At 50.7% G+C, this 21,177-nt stretch overlaps 1 protein-coding gene across 5 annotated transcripts in view; it reads left to right on the forward strand.

Moving 5' to 3' along the window:
- C14H19orf47 (chromosome 14 C19orf47 homolog) overlaps positions 1–16,843 on the forward strand; it is a 29,661-nt gene extending 12,818 nt beyond the window's left edge. For 3 of the 5 annotated variants that reach the window (XM_003943165.4, XM_010331006.3, XM_003943166.4), the window contains 5 exons: positions 3,406–3,487; positions 8,584–8,721; positions 10,912–11,064; positions 13,855–13,925; positions 15,528–16,646. In XM_003943165.4, the coding sequence (XP_003943214.2) occupies positions 3,406–3,487; positions 8,584–8,721; positions 10,912–11,064; positions 13,855–13,925; positions 15,528–16,022 (939 nt within the window). In that variant the 3' untranslated portion in view covers positions 16,023–16,646. Of the gene's footprint in view, positions 1–3,405; positions 3,488–8,583; positions 8,722–10,911; positions 11,065–13,854; positions 13,926–15,527 lie in introns of all 5 variants that reach the window. The other 2 variants (XM_010331008.3, XM_010331007.3) reach the window with 2 other exon arrangements.
- Positions 16,844–21,177: the final 4,334 nt, after the last annotated feature.

Below are 21,177 nucleotides of genomic sequence, written 5' to 3' on the forward strand. Positions count from 1 at the left end.
TTTTTTTTTTTTTTTCTTTTCGGAGATGGAGTTTTGTTCTGTCACCCAAGCTCAAGTGCTGTAGCGCTATCTTGGCTCACTGCAACCTCCACCTCCCGGGTTCAAGTGATTCTCCCGCCTCAGTCTCCTGGGTAGCTGGGACTACAGGCAAGTGCCACCATGCTCAGCTAATTTTTTGTGTTTTTAGTAGAGAGGGGTTTTCACCGTGTTAGCCAGAATGGTTTTGATCTGACCTCGTGATCCACCTGCCTCAACCTCCCAAAGTGCTGGGATTATAGGCATGAGCCACTGCGCCTGGCCTATTCTCATTATTTTTAATGGAATGGCTTCTACCATCCCAGAAACAGGCCTTCATTTCTCTATCATCCAGGACAGGAACCCACAGTGAGGGCTTTCTCAAGCCAGGGGCATTATCTGAGTTGTTATAGAGAAGGTCACTGAGCAAAACTTTTTTTTTTCCTTTAAACTATAATTTAAAAAGAAATATTTTTTTTTTTTGAGATGGTGTCTGGCTCTGTCTGAGGTACGGTGGTGTGATCTTGGCTCACTGCAACCTCTACCTCCTGGGTTCAAGTGATTCTTTTGGCTTAGTCTCCCGAGTAGCTGAGATTACAGGTGCATGCCACCACATCCAGCTAATTTTTGTATTTTTTGGTAGAGACGGGGTTTCACTGTGTTGGCCACGCTTGTCTTGAACTCCTGGCCTCAAGTGATCCACCCGTCTTGGCCTCCCAAAGTGCTGGAATTACAGGTGTGAGCCACTGCACCTGGCCAAAACTTCTAAATTTGAGAATAATTATGGATTTATAGAAAAGTTCAGATAACAGTATAGAAAGCTTCTGTGTTGGCCGGATGTGGTAGCTCAAGCCTGTAATCCCAGTACTTTGGGAGGCTGGGGCAGGTGGATCATGAGGTCATGAGCTCGAGACCATCCTGGCCAACATGGTGAAACCCCATCTCTACTAAGAAATACAAAAATTAACTGGGCATGGTGGCAGGCACCTGTAGTCCCAGCTACTTGGGAAGCTGAGGCAGGATAATTGCTCGAAACCAGGAGGCAGAGGTTGCAGTGAGCCGAGATCGTGCCACTGCACTCCTGTCCCGCCAGGGCGACAGAGCGACTCCATCTCAAAAAAAAAAAAAAAAAAAAAGCTGCTGTGTTTTCTTCACCAAGCTTCCTCTGATGTTAACATCTTACCTAACCATGATACATTTGTCAAAATTAAGAAATTAACATTAGTATACTACTGTTAACTAAATTACAGACTGGCTTTCTATTTTTCTTTTTTTTTTTTTGAGACGGAGTTTTGCTCTTGTTACCCAGGGGCTGGAGTGCAATGGCGTAGTCTCGGCTCACCGCAACCTCCGCCTCCTGGGTTCAGGCGATTCTGAGTAACTGGGATTGCCTAAGCCTCCTGAGTAACTGGGATTACAGCACGCACCACCATGCCCAGCTAATTTTTTGTATTTTTAGTAGAGACAGGGTTTCACCATGTTGACCAGGATAGTCTTGATCTCTTGACCTCGTGATCCACCCGCCTCGGCCTCCCAAAGTGCTGGGATTACAGGCATGAGCCACTGTGCCCAGCCTCTTTTCTTTTTCTTTTTTCTTTTTTTTTTTACACTTATTATTATTTTTTGTCTTTCTGTGTTTTTCTTTTTGTGGAGAACAGGGTCTTGCTATATTGCCCAGGCAGGTCTCGAACTCCTGGGCTCAAGCTGTCCTCCCGTCTCTGCCTTCCTTTAGCTGGGATTACAGGCGTGAGCCACAGCTCCCAGCTCTTTTTTCCTTTTTAAAATAGAGATGAGGTCTCACTTTGTTGCTCAGGCTAGTCTTGAATTCCTGAGTTTAGGCAGTCCTCCTGCCTCAGCTTTCCAAGTAGTTGGAATTACAGGCATGAGCCACCAAGTATGGCCCCTTTTTTTCCCCATCTCTTTTTGAGTATGTGGATTCCATCCGTTTTTCTTTCCACCAATAATCTGTTTTGCGCAGACTCCTCATCTCTACCAAAAATACAAAAAGTTAGCCAGGCATGGTGGTTTGGCACCTGTGGTCCTAGCTACTTGGGAGGCTAAAAAGGAAGGATCACTTGAGTCTGGGCAACACAGTGAGACCCTGTCTCAAAAAAAAAAAAAAAAAAAAAAAAAAAGGAAAAGAAAACCAATAATCTGTTCTAAGATCCAATCCAGGATACCACATTGCATTGCATTTACTTATGTCTCCTTTTCTCTTATAATATATGAGTTTTGTAGTTTTTTTTGTTTTTGAGATGGAGGAGTCTCACTCTGTTGCCCAGGCTGGAATATAGTGGCACAGTCTTAGCTCACTGTAGCCTCTACCTCCTGGGTTCAATCGATTCTCCTGCCTGAGCCCCCCGAGTAGCTGGGATTACACGTGTGTACCACCACGCCTGGGTAATTTTTGTATTTTTTTTTTTTTTTTTTTTTTTTTTTGAGACGGAGTTTCGCTCTTGTTACCCAGGCTGGAGTGCAATGGCTCAATCTTGGCTCACCGCAACCTCTGCCTCCTGGGTTCAGGCAATTCTCCTGCCTCAGCCTCCTGAGTAGCTGGGATTACAGGCACGAGCCACCATGCCCAGCTAATTTTTTTGTATTTTTAGTAGAGATGGGATTTCACCATGTTGACCAGGATGGTCTCGATCTCTTGACCTCGTGATCCACCCCCTCGGCCTCCCAAAGTGCTGGGATTACAGGCTTGAGCCACCGCACCCGGCCAATTTTTGTATTTTTAGTAGAGACCAGGTTTCACTATGTTGGCCAGGCTGGTCTCAAACTCCTGACCTCAGGTGACCCACTCGCCTCAGCCTCCCAAAGTGCTGGGATTACAGGCATGAGCCACTGTACCTGGCCTGTTTCTTTGCAATGAATGTGATAGTTTTGTAGAGTATTGGTCAAATTTTTTTTTTTTTTTTTTTTTTTGAGACGGAGTTTCACTCTTGTTACCCAGGCTGGAGTGCAATGGCGCGATCTCGGCTCACCGCAACCTCCGCCTCCTGGGTTCAGGCAATTCTCCTGCCTCAGCCTCCTGAGTAACTGGGATTACAGGCACGCGCCACCATGCCCAGCTAATTTTTTTTGTATTTTTAGTAGAGACGGGGTTTCACCATGTTGACCAGGTTGGTCTCGATCTCTCGACCTTGTGATCCACCCGCCTCGGCCTCCCAAAGTGCTGGGATTACAGGCTTGAGCCACCGCGCCCGGCTGGTCAAATATTTTATAGAGTGCCCCTCAGTTTGGGGATGTCTGATGCTTGCTTGTGGTTAGGAGTGAAATGTGTTACAGTCTTCTCCGGCAATCAGCTGCTGATCCTACTGGTGTTGCTTAGATCTCTAGGTCCATGATTCTGCTGTGGTGACCCAGGTACCTGTTCTTTTTTTTTTACAGGACATGTGCAAAGCTGCCACTGAGTCAGTGCCCTCTAGCCCCAGCCCCCTCGCAGGCGAGATTCGCCGTGGCACAACTAGTGGTGAGTCCTAACTCTTCAAGCCTCTTTTCCTTGATTTGAGAAAGAGTTTCGCTCTTGTTGCCAGGCTGGAGTGCAGTGGCACAATGTTGGCTCACCACAACCTCCGCCTCCCGGGTTCAAGCAATTCTCCTGCCTCAGCGTCCTGAGTAGCTAGGATTATAGGTGTGAGCCACCGTTCCTGGCCAGGGAGCTGTTTTAAACAGCAAAATCACCAACAAAAATATGAAAAATGTTCACATTCATGGCATCAATAGACTGGGCAAAGGACACTTGTTTACAGAGTGGGACCTGAAATAAGAGGATGAGAATGCCTTCTTTGTTCTCATTTGGGAACGTGTCTGGAGTGACTCAGATTGTTCCCTCTGTATGTCTGTGAATGACAGTGAAAGCACTGCCGGTATCGATTTTGGGATTACAAAGACATTTTAATGAGTAGGCAAATTTGCAAATATGGAATCTATGAATGATGAGTATTGACTGTATTTATACTTTTTCTTTTTCTTTTTTTTTTTTTTGAGATGGAGTCTCACTCTGTCACTGAAGCTGGAGTGCAGTACCATGCTCTCGGCCTACTGCAACCTCTGCCTCCCTGGTTTAAGTGATTCTCCTGCCTCAGCCTCCCGAGGAGCTGGGATTACAGGTGCATGCCACCATGCCTGGCTAATTTTTGTATTTTTAGTAGAAATGGGATTTCACCCTGTTGGCCAGGCTGGTCTCAAACACCTCAGGTGATCCACCTGCCTCACCCTCCCAAAGTGTTGGGATTACAGGTATGAGCTGCCACTGTACCCAGCCTTTTTAAAATTTTTTTTGAGACAGAGTCTCACTGTGTTGCCTGTGTTGGAGTGCAATGGCACGATGTCAGCTCACTGCAACCTCTGCCTCCCAAGTTCAAGTGATTCTTGAGCCTCAGTCGTCTAAGTAGCTGGGATTACAGGTGTGCGCCACCATACCCAGCTAATTTTTGTATTTTTAGTAGAGACAGGGTTTTGCCACATTTGCCAGGCTGGTCCTCAAGTGATCCATCTGTCTCAGCCTCCCAAAGTACAGGCACGAACCACCGCACCTGGCTATTTTTGCTTTTTATTTATTTATTTATTTTTTTGAGATGGAGTTTCACTCTTGTTACTCAGGCTGGAGTGCAATGGCGCGATCTCGGCTCACCGTAACCTCCACCTCCTGAGTTCAGGCTATTCTCCTTCCTCAGCCTCCTGAGTAGCTGGGATTACAGGCACGTGCCACCATGCCCAGCTAATTTTTGTATTTTTAGTAGAGACGGGGTTTCACCATGTTGACCAGGATGGTCTTGATCTCTTGACCTCGTGATCCACCCACCTCGGCCTCCCAAAGTGCTGGGATTACAGGCTTGAGCCACCGTGCCCGGCCTATTTTTGCTTTTTAAAAGTAAACTTCTAAATTTTAACATACACATTAGGTTCCCTTTGCTGGTAACTAAGCTGCCCCAAAACTGTGCTTTAAAACACAGACATGTGGGCTGGGCGCGGTAGCTCACACCTGTAATCCCAGCACTCTGGGAGGCCAAGGCAGGCGGATCACGAGGTCAAGAGATCGAGATTGTCCTGGCCAACATGGTGAAACCCCATCTCTACTAAAAATATAAAAATCACCTGGGCATGGTGGTGTGCGCCTGTAGTTCCAGCTACATGGGAGGCTGAGGCAGGCGAATCACTTGAACTTGGGAGGCATAGATTGCAGTGAGCCAAGATCGTGCCACTTCACTCCAGCCTGGCAACAGAGGGAGACTTCATCTCAAAAAAGTGCGCGCGCGTGCGCGCACACACGTATTTTCATTTCTTGAGATGAGAGTCTCACTCTCTTGCCCAGTGTAGTGGTGCAGTCATAGCTCACTGTAGCCTCAAAGTCCTGGCCTCAAGTGATCCTCCCACCTCAGCCTCCTGAATAACTGGGATTATAGGCACAAGCCACCATGCCTTGCTAAAACATGGGCGTTTATTTCTCATGATTTCATGGGCTGGCTGGTCCATTCTGCTGTAGGCCAACTCAGCTGATTTTACTGGTCACCTGGCAGCTAGATTGAAGCTGGGTTTATGGCCTCATTCACATGTCTGATGGTTGTCCTTATGTTATCTGGGCCCACAGGGTGACTTGGCTACATGTCCATAATTATCTAGCAGGCTAGCCTGGGCTTGTTCACAGTGATGGTTGCAGGGTTCCCAAAAGCAGCAGAGGAGGGCTGGCCCCAGTATGGAAAACACCTCTTAAGCCTCTGCTTGCACAACATTTGTTCTTGTCCTGTTGGCCAAAGCAGGTTACGTGGCTAAGTCCAGAGTCAGTGTGGGCAGGGCCTACCCAAAGGTGTGGATGCAGAGAGGCTGAGCAAATTAGGGTTCATTTCTGTAACACTCCCCCATAACATACATTCAGAAAAGGGTTCAATCATAAGAGTACAGTGGGTGGCTTTCATAGATGTGATATCTATGTAGCCAGTACCCAAATCCAACCACGGAAACATGACCAGCCTGTCAGAGTCCCCCTGTGCCCTCTCCCAGCCACCACATTGTCTCCAGGGTACCCACTACCCTGATTGCTAACAGCACACATTATTTTTAACAGTCTTTCAAATCTTTATTAATGAAATTTTCAGCTGGGTATGATGGCCTATGCCTTTAATCCAAGCACTTTGGGAGGCCCACGTGGGAGGATCACTTGAGACCAGCCTGGGCAACATCGTGAGACCCTGTCTCTACACAAATTATTAAATTAGCCGTGTGTGGTGGCACGTGCCTGTAGTCCCAGCTCCTTGGGAGGTTGATGTGGGAGGATTGCTGGAGCCCAGGACTTTGAGGCTGCCGTGAGTTATGATGGCAGCACTGCACTCCTTCCTCCTGGGAAACAGAGTGAGACCTTGTCTCTTAGAAAAAAAAAAGAAAGAGAGAGAGAGAAAAAAAAATAATAGGCCGGGCGCGGTGGCTCAAGCCTGTAATCCCAGCACTTTGGGAGGCCGAGGCTGGTGGATCACGAGGTCGAGAGTTCGAGACCATCCTGGTCGACATGGTGAAACCCCGTCTCTACTAAAAATACAAAAAATTAGCTGGGCATGGTGGCACGTGCCTGTAATCCCAGCTACTCAGGAGGCTGAGGCAGGAGAATTGCCTGAACCCAGGAGGCAGAGGTTGCGGTGAGCCGAGATCGCACCATTGCACTCCAGCCTGGGTAACAAGAGCGAAACTCGGTCTCAAAATAAAATAAAATAAAATAAAATAAAATAAAATAAAAAGAGAAGGGGAAATAGGCAAAGAAGAAAAGGGGTGGGAAGAATGCCCCAAAAACAGCATTCCTGAGATGATCACTTTTACACACGTCATATCATCAAATGTGTTCTGTCAGGAGGGAGAAAGAGAACAGGTTTTTGTTCTCTGATATCCTGACTGCAACTCATATGCAACCGAGTAAAGACAGAGTTGGCTGCTTAACCTCCACCCAAATGGTGCTTGCCTGTCATGACGATAAAGCATCACATTCCTGACATCTTTTCAGCAGCACACTTCCCTCTGGGTACAGCATGAGAGGCAGGGCCCTCTTCACAGCTTGCCTTTTATAGCAGAAAATCCTGATCATGTTGCACTCAGCTAGGTAAAGAGTGTTGTGAATAGAGGTTCTCACAGGACAGATTCTACATAGCCGGAGAGTTTGCAGCCACTGGACATAAAGCCACCCCCTCTAACCTGAGAAATGTCTGAGGAAGTGCAGAGTATATCCCAAATCATTAACAAAGGAGAGAGAGCAGGTCTGAAGACCAAGAATTTCTTCCTGCAGAGAGGGAGGAGGTCTGATAGGGAGGGATCTGTCCTGGGACTTCTGGGCACCAATAATGCCCTGATGCCTGACCTGTGTGGTGGGTACTTGGGGGTCACATTTTGTTAAATGGGCTGCGATGGTTGACTGTAGTTTTCTTTCTTTTTTTTTTTTGAGACTGAGTTTAACTCTCTTGCCCAGGCAAGAGTGCAGCGGTGCAATCATAGCTCACTGCAGCCTTGACCTCCTGGGTTCAAGTGATCCTCCTGCCTCAGCCCCCTGAGTAGCTGGGTCTACAGGCATGTGCCACCATGCCTGGCTAACTTTTTGTATTTTTGGTGGAGATGGAGTTTTGGCATGTTGCCCAGGCTGGTCTTGAACTGACCTCAAGTGATCCACCCGCCTCCACCTCCCAAAGTACAGGGATTACAGGTGTACACCCCCATGTCTGTCCTCAGAAACTACTTTAGGCACTAGGATACAGCAGTAAACAGACACAGCCTCCTCGTGGAGCTTGCATTCTTGTGAATTTACCAGTAAACAAATAGAGTTTAATGTTAAGTCGCTGTAAGGACCATGAAGAAAATGAAAGTGGATAAGTGGGTAAGGAGGTGCTGTTTTTGATGGGGCAGTCAGGGAAGTTTTCTCTGAGGAGTTGCCATCAGAGAGGAGGCTTGAATGATGAGACACAGCAATTCCGCTGTACTTGGGGAACCGCATGTCAGGCAGAAGGAACAGCAAGGACCCTGAGGAGGTGTCTACTTGCTGGGTAAGGAAGATCCTGGAGACAAGCATGGCTGAAGCAACTCAGGAAGGGGAGGGGTGAACTCAGCATGAGGCTGGGTGACTGATGGGTGAGGTGTGATTGGAACTAGTGTGGTCTAGAGCAGGCGTCCCCAAACTTTTTACACAGGGGGCCAGTTCACTGTCCCTCAGACTGTTGGAGGGCCGCCACATACTGTGCTCCTCTCACTGACCACCAATGAAAGAGGTGCCCCTTCCTGAAGTGCGACGGGGGGAGGGAGGCGGATAAATGGCCTCAGGGGGCCGCATGCAGCCCGCGGGCCGTAGTTTAGGGACGCCTGGTCTAGAGCCTCAGGAAAGGCTCCTAGGGTAGGGAGGGATGGGCTAGTTCCTGGGGAGATGCAGCCCACCCTGTCGCCAAGCATCCCCATCACTAGGACTATGCAGCCCCAGAGTGACACCAGTTGACCGTCTCATTCAGTCCCAAGGCTCACCTTCTCCATCCTGGGACTGCTGGATTGAGGCCTGTCTCCCAGGATCCCGCCTGACTGGACTCTCCCCTTTTCTTCCTGCAGCTGCCTCTCGAATGATCACCAATAGCCTAAACCGTGACTCCCCACCCAACACACCCCCCAGGCGCCCAGACACTAGCACCTCCAAGATCTCGGTCACTGTGTCCAACAAGATGGCAGCAAAGAGTGCCAAGGCCACTGGTGAGGGAACATGGGCAGGTGGTGGGAGGAGCAGGAGGGGAATGTGGGTTGGTAGGAGGTGTTGGGGGTGATGCTCCCCATACTGTAAAGAGCTTTGAAGGCTGCAAGGTATATAAAGCATTTGGCCTGAATCACCTCTATAAACTTGATCAAGTTGCCATATGACTGCGGGCCTCACTTTCCACATCTGTAGCATGGAGGGTGGTGTTACCCCACCGGGAGGATGAACAGAGGCATCTGAGTTGGTGTGTTGAGGCATGTGTGCATTGCCTTCTCACACAGGGGTTCAGGCTTTGTAAACAGGTGGTCACCAAGCCTCCGACTTGTGCCCAGCTCTGTGCTTAATGCCTAGGGTCAAAGGTAAAGAACCTCTTGGCCTCTTCTCAGCAGCCAAGAAATCCTTGAAGCCCTAGAGTCCGATCCTATAACCCCCTGGGCTGGAACTCTCCAGGGTTTCCCGTTATTCCAGGAATAAAGGGCATCTTCCCCACGTGGTCTGCAGGGCCCTGTATCGTGTGGATTCATCTCTTGCATCTCCCCACTTTGCATGCTCGCTTGCTCCCCTCTAGCCTCCTTACCATCATGGGCCCTTTGCCCTTGGTGACCCCTTGGCCTGAGCACTCTTCCTCCCCAGACTGCTCCATGTTGGCCTCTGTGCTCCCCCAGGTCTCAGCTTGAGAACTGGGGTGGGCCTGTAGTCCCTGGCTCCCAAGCCTTCCCATCCACCATGCTCTTATGCCTTTGCTGGACCCATCCCCACAGCAATGACTTCATGGTGTCATAAGGCAAATGTGGAAACTGAGGCCCAGGGCACTTCATGTTTCTGACACCCACTCCATCACGCCCCATCCACCTCCATCACAAAGTCTCCCCTTTGTCCTGCAGGTTTGGAAGTGCCTCACCCTCTTCTGGCCTTTGATTTGTGTGCCATGAGCAAAAAAGGCTGGGCGTGGTGGCTCACGCCTGTAATCCCAGCACTTTGGGAGGCTAAGGCCGGAACATCGCTCGAGCCCAGGGGTTCAGGACCAACCTGGACAAGATGATGAAACCCTGTCTCTACATTAAAAAAAAAAGCCGGGCGCGGTGGCTCAAGCCTGTAATCCCAGCACTTTGGGAGGCTGAGGCGGGTGGATCACGAGGTCGAGAGATCGAGACCATCCTGGTCAACATGGTGAAACCCCGTCTCTACTAAAAATACAAAAAATTAGCTGGGCATGGTGGCGCGTGCCTGTAATCCCAGCTACTTAGGAGGCTGAGGCAGGAGAATTGCCTGAGCCCAGGAGGCGGAGGTTGCGGTGAGCCGAGATCGCGCCATTGCACTCCAGCCTGGGTAACAAGAGTGAAACTCCGTCTCAAAAAAAAAAAAAAAAAAGTAGGCCAGATGTGATGGCTCGTGCCTGTAATCCCAGCACTTGGGGAGGCCAAGGAGGGCGGATCACCTGAGGTCAGTTCAAGACCAGCCTGACCAACAGGGTGAAACCCTGTCTCTACCAAAAATACAAAAATTAGCTAGGCATGGTGGCGCATGCCTGTAACACCAGCTACTTGGAAGGCTGAGGCAGGAGAATAACTTGAACCCGGGAGGGGGAGGTCGTAGGGTTGCAGTGAGCTGAGATCGCGTCATTGTACTTCAGACTGGGTAACAAGAACGAAAACTCCATTTCAGAAAAAAAAAGTTAAAATCAGTTTATAAAGTATTGTCAAGACGGTGAGCTTGGGAGCAACTGGCTCTTTTAACCCTTAACACGTTTGAGGGGATTCATTTTTTAAATTAAGGTGTAATTTACACACAATCCACAACTCGTAAGTGTACACAGCTCAAGTGCCTGTTGAAAAGTGAATGCAGCCATAAAAGCACTGCCTGCTTGGAGCGCTAGAACCTTTCCACCACCCAGCAGCTTCTCCATCTGAGGGGATGTGGGCTGGGCTGGGCCATGAGCCTGCTCGGAACAGGGACAGAGCCACAGGAAGCCTGGGAGGCCTGCCACAGCCTGGGAATTCTGGGCATCTTCTGTGATCTCATGTTGCACAGACCTGAGTTTCTTGGTGGTTCAGTCAGTGGTGATGTGGGTGGTTGGGGATTCCAGTCATGTGAACGTGTGGTGATAAAGGACCACCTGGTGTCTGGCCTCCATCCTGGGAGAACATTCTGTCTCAGAGGGTACTGATACCCCCACTTTGTTCCCCCAGCAGCCCTAGCCCGCCGAGAGGAGGAGAGCCTGGCTGTTCCTGCCAAGCGGCGCCGGGTCACTGCTGAGATGGAGGGGAAGTATGTCATCAACATGCCCAAAGGCACCACACCCCGCACCCGCAAGATCCTGGAGCAGCAGCAGGCAGCAAAAGGTACTGGCCCATCAGGTTGTGCTTCCCTGCAGAGACCGTGTCCTTCCTGCTGCATCACACCATCATATCCTACAGATGGTGGCAGAGAAGTAGGCTCTAATGGGGGGTGCAGGAGCCTTAGGTCAAGGGGACAGCAATGGTGGCCACAGAGGAGGGAGACACAATACCTCTGCTCTCTTATCCTGCAGTTAGTGTAGCTGGGCTCCTTGGCGCCTCTTCCTCAAGGGGCAGGAGCAGGGATAGAGCAATGGCCTGCTGTGAAATGAGTGACCATGCTTGGCCAAGGGCAAATACCTCAAAATGGCACCATTATTGTGAGCCAGAAGACGAGTGGATATGTAGTCCAAAGCTAGGCCTTGTAACTGGAAGTACAGAGATGATCTCTTGGCTGGGCATGGTGATGCACGGCTGTGATCCCAGAACTTTGGGAGATTGGGGCAGGAAGATCACTTGAGCCTAGAAGTTCAAGCATGCAACATGGTGAGCTCCTGTCTCTATTAAAAAAAACAAAAGGCTGGGGATGGTGGCCTATGCTTGTTGCTCCAGCACTTTCAGAAACATATTCAGTAAAAACAAACTCTTGCTGGGCACAGTGGCTCACACTTGTAATCCCAGTGCTTTGGGAGGCTGAGGCAGGCAGATCACCAGGTCAAGACATCAAAACCATCCTGGCCAACATGGTAAAACCCTGTCTCTACTAAAAAATACAAAAAAAAAATTAGTTGGGTGTGGTGGGGCACACCTGTAGTCCCAGCTACTTGGGAGGCTGAGACATGAGAATTGCTTAAACCTGGTGGGCAGAGGTTGCAGTGAGCCAATATTGTACCACTGCACTCCAGCCTGGCGACAGAGTGAGACTCCGTCTCAAAACAAAACAAAACAAAACTCTTAGGCCGGGCATGGTGGCTTACTACTGTAATCCCAGCACTTTGGGAGGCTGAGGTGGGTGGATCACAAGGTCAAGAGATCGAGACCATCCTGGCCAACATGGTAAAACCCCGTCGCTAAAAAAAAAAAAAAAAAAAAAAAATTAAAAAACAAAACAAAACTCTTTTTTCCTCACTCCCATGTCCCTGTCTCTTGTTAACCTTTCCAGACCAACATCTATGTACGTATATGTACACATATATAGGCAGTTTTTCTTTTTTAGTTTTAATTTTTTTTTTTTTTTGAGACAGGGCTTCACTTCACCCAGGCTGGGGTGCAGTGGCACCATGTCGACTCACTGCAGCTTCCTCGACCTCCCAGGTTCAAGCAGTCCTGCCTCAGCCTCACAAGTGGCTGGGACTGCAGGCATGTGCCACCACACCCACCTAATTTTTGTGTTTTTTGTAGAGATGGGGTTTTGCTATGTTGCCCAGGCTGGTCTTGAACTCCTGAGCTCAAGTGATCTGCCCACTTCAGCCTTCCAAATCGCTAGGATTACAGGTGTGAGCTACTGTGTCTGGCCTAGTTTTTCTTTTTTAAATACAAATAGCATTTGTGTTTATAATGTAAGTATTGTTCTATAACTTTTTTTTTTTTTGAGATAGTTTCACTCTGTTGCCTAGGCTGGAGTGTAGTGCCATGATCTCAGCTCACTGCAACCTCCACCTTCTGTGTTCAGCGATTCTCCTGCCTCAATCTCCCGAGTAGCTGGGATTACAGGCGCACTCTGCCATGTCCAGCTAATTTTTATATTTTTAATAGAGACGGGGTTTCATCATGTTGCTCAGGCTGTTCTCAGACGCCAGACCTCAGGCAAACCACCTGCCTCGGCCTCCCAAAGTGCTGGGATTACAGGCGTGAGCCACTGTGTCTGGACCTAACTTTTTTTTTTTTGAGACAGAGTCTTGCTCTGTTGCCTAGGCTGGAGTGCTGTGGTATGAACACAGCTCATCGCAGCCTTGAACTCCTGGGTTCCCACCTTACCTCCCCAGCAGCAGGGACTACAGGTGTTGGCCACCATGCCCAGCTAATTTTTAAAGTCTCATCTCTAGCTCTTAGGCTCACACAATCTGCCTACCACTGCCTCCCACAGTATTGGGATTACAGACATGAGCCACCACTCCTGTTCTACAACTTTTTTGTTCATATATTTGTTTGTGTGTGTGTGTGTGTGTGTGTATAAAATCTTGGGGACTCAGAATATATATATATATATATATGTATGTATGTATGTATATGTGTGTGTATCTAGAGACAAGGTCTCACTGCATTACCCAGATTGTTCTCAAAGTCCTGGGCTCAGGTGATCCTCCTGCCTCGGCCTCCCAAAGGGATTACAGGTGTGCCCTGCCATGCCCGGCCCATGTTCTATAACTTTTTAATTGAGATCTTCTCATTATTAGTGCGGGTAGATTTGCTTCATTCTTTTTTTTTATGGTCATTTATTATTTCCAGAGTATTTATATACCATAATTTAGTAAACATTCTATTGATGGCTGTTAGGTTATAATTTATTTAGGGGAGGATGCATTACCACTCATCAGATTCTCTCAGAGGTCTCTGACCCCAAGAAGTGGAAGGGATGTGCAGGGACTGAGAACTCTTCCCGTGCGCACAGTGCATGAGCTAGTGCTGAGCTGCAGGGAATCTGCCAGTTGCAGCTGGTCTTTCCCACATTTGACTCTAGCCGGATGTGGGTGGGTTAAGGTCAGCATCGAGTATAGACATAACATCCGACTCAGCACAGTCTGGCCCTGCCTATCCCATAGCTACTGGTGTCTGGGCTGCCTTGGTGTCTGTATGGTACTCAGCCTAGGGCTGGCCCACTGGGGCTTCTCCCTGATGGCCTCACTTCCCTCGCAGGTCTCCACAGGACGTCAGTGTTTGACCGCCTCGGTGCTGAGACCAAGGCAGACACCACGACAGGGAGTAAAGTGAGTGGGGATGGGGAACAGTCCTGGGCATTCGAGCTCTCGTCCTCTCTGAGTGATGCTCCTGCCTCTTGTGTGTCTCGCCTGTCACGTGGCCGCCTTTCCAGCCTCAGTTCCCGGCTTCGCACTGGCAGTTTGTCCCTGTCTTCTGCCCTGGCTTCTCTCCCAGTTTCCAGCCCTGGGGGTCCAGAGACTCCTGAATGCCTCCCAACCACCATGTCCCCTACTGGTCTTAGCATCTTCCCCCAAAGTAAGTACTTTCCTGGGCCCCCACCTCAGGGCTGCCCACCCTCCCCATTGCATCTGTCAGTGGGTCTGATGACTACCACTTCTCCCTCCTCTGCCACCTCTCCCTGTCCGGATAGGACGATCACCTCCTGAATGGTCTCGCACAGCTGCTGTGGATCCCCAGCCCTCTGTCCCCGCAGCAACCGTCTGTGCGGCCCACAAGACAGGGCCCGTCCCCCCAGCAGAAGCCCTGTAGATGCTTTTCACTGTGCTCCTGATGCAGCATGCACCTCATGCCACGGCCTGCAGTCCCACAGGCCCCGGGCATAATGTGTGGTTCACAGTAGACCCTGAAGCCCGCAGGGGCCTGACTCTGTGGCTCTGGCCATGTCACTTAAGCCCTTTGTACTTCCACCTCATCTGTATAGACCCACCTCCAAGGACAGCTGTAGGGTTGGGGTCACCCCTGCATGGTGCTGGGGTGTGCAGGCCTGTTGGTGAGCTACTGCAGAGCTCCACAGCTGTGTTTCCTGCCTGCCAGTGTCCTGCTCCCCAGGGTGCAACTACTCGGCTTGCTCACTTCCTAGCATGTCACCACAAGGAGAGTGGGAACACTCGGGATCATGTGGAAGATCCAGGCCTGTGAAGAGCTGGGCACATAGTGAGTGCTCCATATGCAGGACTGTGCTTCCTGCCTTCAGGGCGTAGCGCATGCTCTTTTCTTTGCTAATTCATCTTGGAGGGCCTGGCATCAAAGCTGGTGCCTCAGGGAAAGTTCCTCTGGACTGATGATGAGGTACCCGTGTCTCCTGCCCTCCAGCTCTCCATTCTTTCATCATAGAATGTGTTACTATCGTTCTTACAGAATCATTTGTGTCATTTCTGATGCCAAGCCTGTCTCCCCCACTGGATTGAGCCCCATGAGGGCAGAGCTGAGGCTGTCTTGGTCATCACTGTGTCCCTAGCACTGCTGGCCTAGGACCAGGTACAATATAGATTTGAGACTCAAAGTATTCGTGGAGTGAATGACCATATTAATCTCTCCACTCCACTCATCCCCACCTATTGACCTTGCAAATGACTTCCTTTTGCATGGCACACCCGTCCTCTTCCCTCTTTATTAGACCCACTTCCAGCTCAGACATCCCCTCTCTCAGGGAGCCCTCCCTGAACTTCCAGGAAGGTCAGGTACTTCCTTTGGGCTCCTCCAGGCCCCTGGACTCCCCTTATAATGGTTCTTGCCACTATCTGGGGTGTCACTGATGGGTGTTTCTCCCAACTGTGAGTCCTAGGACGCCAGGCACAGAGGAAGCAGCTCTCCATGAATGTGTGTTGAGTGACTCAGTGACTTGTTCATCTTGTTTCTGACCTCCACAGCCCACAGGAGTCTTTAGCCGCCTGGGGGCCACCCCAGAGACAGATGAGGATCTGGCTTGGGACAGCGACAATGACAGCAGCAGCTCTGTCTTGCAGTATGCTGGGGTCCTGAAGAAGTTAGGACGGGGCCCGGCCAAGGCCAGTCCCCAGCCAGCACTGACTGTCAAAGCCAAGGCCACAAGTTCAGCGACAACGGCCACTGCTCCAACACTGCGGCGCCTGGCGCTTTCCTCACGGCCGGGGCTTGAGAAGAAGCCGGAGTCCTTATCTAAAGTCAGCATCATCCAGAGACTGGGCGCAGCTGCCCTTGTGCCCGAGGCCCAGGACAGCCAGGTCACCAGCACCAAGAGTAAGTCCTCAGCCGAAGTCAAGGTCACCATTAAGAGGACTCTGGTGGGGCCCCGGGGGAGCAGCTCCAGCGAGGGCCTTGGTGCCCAGATGGACCACGCGGGCACTGTGAGCGTGTTCAAAAGACTGGGCCGCAGGACCTTCTAGCCCACGTGTGGGCGGGGTGCAGGCAGCAGAGCCGCGGGCATCTGCCCCCGGTCCGCTCCAGGCTCCTGGCTTCATCACACCTCCCCGCCAGCTCCTGGATGACACGGCTTGTCTCCCTCAGGCTCTGGAGCTGGGCCTGAGCGTTTGGGGGATTTCCCCATCTCTCCCGGCCTGGGATGGTCGTCGCGGCTGGCCTGGCCCGCTCCAGGACTCCCCTTCTCTCATGTCCTCTGTGCTTTCTTCTCTGGCTGTGGCCTTGGCAGAACCCACTTTTCTACCTCTCCCAAGTGCCAGGGGCCCTCTTCCTCTCCTATATTCTCTTCCCCAACCAGGAGGGTCTGCTGCCTCAGACCCCAGCTCATCAGCCTCCCTGTCCCCCAAAACTGAGTGGGTGTCACCTGGAGGGCCTCCCTTCCCCGACTCCCCATCGACCTCCCTCACTCCTCTGCGCCTCCCCCAACTGCTGTGACTTCTCTCTCTCCCTGTCTTCATTCTGTTCATTTCTCTTCTGTTTTCTGTCCCCGTGGCAAGGCCCGACTGTCCGCTGCATCCTGCCCGACCCTCCTGTACCTCCGGCCTCCCAGCGGCCCCCTCGTCGGCGGTGGCGTCGAGCCTGTTGAGACTGTTGGCCACCCTCCACTCCCAGGCTGGGGGGACCTCTCCAGACCCTGGGCTGCGGCCAAGGCGCATCCATTTTCCTGCCCTGGGCGTCTTTGTCTCTGAAAGTCTCTGGTGGGTGGTGGGCAAGGGGCACTGGGAAGGGAGGCCAGGGCCTAGGGTGAAGACAGCTGCTGTTTTAATATATTTTTGTGACTTTCAAATTGCTTCCCCACCTCCTTCAGGGTGAGTTGCAGGACTGTTTCACACCATGCGAAGTGCAGGTGAGGGGTGCTGGCATAGGGTTGGGCTGCGTCTCTGAAGGTCAGGCTTCCTGCACACACGTGGGCTACGTCCCTGCTGCAGGCCCTGAGTCGAGGGGAGTAATGGCCACGGTCACCATTCAGTTCGGCTGCCCCCTGCCCCCAACAAGCCGTAGTGGTTCTGTCACTCTCTCCCCTCCCCCATGGATTTCACCTGCCTCTGCCACTCTGCCTGTTGGCACTTTTCCAAATGATGGGCTCCCTTTATGAGACCACGAGTTTCCATTGGTTTGATCTCTCACCCCTCCCTGCTGTACAGTGCCCCTGAGCCAGGCCTGTCCGAGGAGCTGGGAGCAGGCAGTGAGCAGGGCTGGCCAAGGCCCTGCCCACGGGTCCTCTCTAGGGATGGGGTGTAGGTGAAGCAGTGATGCTGGCCAAGGAGTTCAAGGGTTAGGAGAAAGTGGCCAAGGCCACTTGAGGGGTTGGGATAGGAAGGCCTGTGAGAAGGGGCGACGTGGAGGTTGAGCTGGGAATGTGGCTTCATGAAGTTCAGGAGGAGCTTCCAGGCAGAGGGACAGCCAGGGGCAGAGGTGCTGAGGTGGGACAAGGAACAGGAAGAGGGCTGGTGGCTGTGAGTGAGGGTGGGGCCACCATACAGCATGAGGCAGAGGTAGGTGGGCAGGAGCCAGGTGGCTGGGGGCGCTGGACCAAGGAGGAGGAATATGCACAGTGACCCAGGAGTGCTAGGTCGGGAGGATTTGGGGCGGGGTGTACTGAGCTGAGTTTCGTTTAGGACCATTGCTCTGGCTTCTGTGAGGAGAAGGAACAGCTGGCAGGGCTGGGGTGGACGTAACTGCAGCAGTCCGGGTGGGAAGCCAGGGTGGTTGTATGAGGGGATGGCAGTGGGGAGCAGGGAAGAGGGCCGCTTGGGCTGCTTAGGGTGTGCTTTGGGGGAAGAGCTGTGGGATGTGCTGATAGGTTGGAAGTTGGAGCCGGGAGAAGATAAAAATCACAGGGCCCGCCTAGATGTTAGATCCGATCATTTGGGGGAACAGCTGTTAATGGAGAAGGGGAGACTGGAGGGAGCAGCAGGTCAGGGAGGAGGGAGCTGTGTTCTGATCACATTGTCCCTGTTAGGGCCCCTACTGGGGCTCAGGGGGCCACCTGGGCTGGGGGTCCATGGCTGTGGACAGTGCGCAGGGTACAGCTGGAATCAAAGCCAAGGGTCTGATCAGACCAGCTGGAAAAGGAACATAGAGATTGGAGGGGACCCAGGAGGGAATCTGGGGCCCTTTCTCAGAAACAGACAGCCTAGGAGAGGTCAGGGGGGTTGGAGGAGAATTCATGAGAGAGCAGGTAAAGATGAGACTAGATCTTATCCATTTATTTATTCATTTTCATTGTGGGAAAATATACATCATGTGAAATTTACCGTTTTAACCATTTTATTTTTATTTTTTATTTTTTATTTTTTTGAGATGGAGTTTTGCTCTTGTTGCCCAGGTTAGAGTCAATGGCATGATCTCAGCTCACTTAAACCTCCACCTGCTGGGTTCAAGCAATAGCATGATCTCAGCTCACTTAAACCTCCGCCTGCTGGGTTCAAGCAATTCTCCCACTTCAGCCTCTCTGGTAGCTGGGATTAGAGGCACCTGCCGCCATGCCCAGCTAATTTTTGTCTTTTTAGTAGATGGAGTTTCACCATGTTGGCCAGGCAGGTCTCGAACTCCTGACCTTAGGTGATCCGCCTGCCTCCCAAAGTGCTGGGATTATAGGCATGAGCCACTACACCAGGCCCATTTTTACCATTTTAAGCTGTACCATTCAGTGGCATTAAGTACATTCACACTGTTGTGCACCCATCACCACCATCCACCTCCAGAACTTCTTCATCTTCCCGATGTCATATCTGGGGCCCAACTGTGTGTCACTTACTGTCCCAGGCACTGGGCATGGGGTGTGAAGGGCTGGACTTCAGGATGAGGGACTGCTGTAGAGAGCAGTGATAGACCCCTCACCCTGTAGCAGCCCAGGATAGACCCTCCTGAGAATGGCTGAGGCCTGACCTCAAAGGATGGCCAATGCTGGCCCTCAGATTCCAGGGGCCGCCCCTTCAGGTCAGTGCCACCAGGAGGAGCTCACACATGCGCACTTTCCCTGCTGAGCTTCAGCCCTCTGTTTCCTAATAATTTCCCTGATTCCACTTCATGGGTAATTTTAACAACTGCGGGGGTGAACTGGAAATTCTAGTTGCTAAATTAAAGAGCCATAGTAATTTCTTAATGTGCAATAGGAACTGCAATGTAAAAACATATATAGGTCATTTACCATATAAGGCTTAGCTGTGCCAGGTAGATTCTCTTATTGTTGCGCTTTACAGAGCCACAGAGGGGAGTTAACTGCTGAAGACCTTACCCAGCCGGCGGGTGGCAGGACTGGGTTTGACTCCAAGGAGCAGACTTCAAGATCCTTGCCTCTTAATCCTCACCCTGTGCTGCCTTTTAAAAATATTTATTTTATATTTTATGGAGGCGAGTTCTCACTATGTTGCCCACGCTGGTCTTGAACTCCTGGGCTCAAGTGATCCTCTCTCCCTGGCCTCCAAAAGTGCTGGATTACAGGCATGAGCCACTGCGCCCAGCCACCTGTGCTGCCTTGATTGCAGATTTGAAACATAGCCCTTTCTGAGGAGGGGCAGGCGGGGTCTTAAGACAGAAGTTTTGGGCCAGGCATGGTGGCCCATGCCTGTAAGCCTAGCACTTTGGGAGGCCGAGGTGGGAGGATCACTTGAGGTCAGGAGTTTGGGACCAGCCTGGCCAACATGGCAAAACCCCATCTCTACAAAAAATACAAAAATTAGCCAGCATGTTGGTGCAGGGTTGTAATCCCAGCTACTTGGGAGGCTGAGACATGAGAATCACTTGAACCTGGGAGGCAAAGGTTGCAGTGAGCAGAGATCACACCCCTGCACTCCAGTCTGGGTGACAGAGTGAGACGATTTCAAAAGAAAAACAAATAGTGGTTTTGGACTCTCTAGAGTTGTCTGTTTATAGATGTTCGCACCAACCCTATTGGCTTGTCCTAGGAAGCATCTGCAGCTAGGATGCTGCAGGCCTTGAGAGTCATATCCTGTGACCTGAGCTGATGCCTCCTCCACCTCCCAGCTGCTCTGGAATCATAGTGGCCCACCCAATACTCATTTGACTTAGCAGTTCTCCCAAGCACCCCTCCCAACAGTTGTGACCCACAGTGGTAGATTATTTTTTTCCCTGATTTTATTAAGCACTTTTTGATTTTGGTTTTTTAGAGACAGAATCTATGTTGCCCAGGCTGGTCTCAAACTCCTGGTCTCAAGCAGTCCTCCCACCTCAGCCTCCCAAAGTGTTGGGATTACAGGCAGGAGCCACCGTGCCCTGTCTGTTAGGCATTTTTGAGCATAAATAATACATTCACAGACAGGTTTAGTGGCTCACGCCTGTATTTCCAATTACTTGAAAGGCTGAAATAGGAGGATCCCTTGAGCTCAGGAGGCTGAGGCTGCAGTGAGCTGCATATCACTGCACTCCAGTCTGGGCAGCAAAGCAAGACTCTGTCTGAGGGAAAAAAAAAAAAGTAATACATTCACATGGTTCAAAATGCAAAAGACACAAAAGTCTCTACAGTGAAAAGTATCTTCCCATGTCTCCTAGCCCCCTAGTCCCTTCCCCAGAGACCACCAATGTTACCAATTTATTGTGTGATCTTTCCAGTGAGGTGCACACGCACACACCACACACACACACACACACACACACACACACCTGCAGAGGAACATGTAGGACCCATGTACAAGCATACATGTGTCTTAGTCTAATTTATTTAACCAGTTCCCTTTTGAAGGAAATTCAGATTGTTTCCAACCTCCTACTATTACAAGTAGTCCTAGAAAAAACAACTTTCCTTACACATGGGATCAATTCAGGGTGAATTTGAAGAACACGTTATTATATTACATTATTTAAGTGCAAATACTAGTAATGAGTCAATCACAGATCTGAACTAGCCTTTCCTCCAAGATGACTGGCATCCTTCAGGTGATTTATTGACGCAGTCACCACCCCATTTCATAAAGGAATGAAGAGCAGCTGGACTATTCTAATTGGAGACCACTGGAGGAACCAGGTCGGGGGCTGCTGGGAGCTAGCATTGACTACCACCTGTGGGCCAGGAATTACTAAATAAATGCTTGGCTAAGTTGCTGCACTTGTAGAATTCTGAGGGCACCACCATGAAAGGCAGGGACATCCTATTCTAAT

Source organism: Saimiri boliviensis, chromosome 14 (genome assembly GCF_048565385.1).
Source record: "Saimiri boliviensis isolate mSaiBol1 chromosome 14, mSaiBol1.pri, whole genome shotgun sequence".
NCBI classification, from domain to species: Eukaryota; Metazoa; Chordata; class Mammalia; order Primates; family Cebidae; genus Saimiri; species Saimiri boliviensis.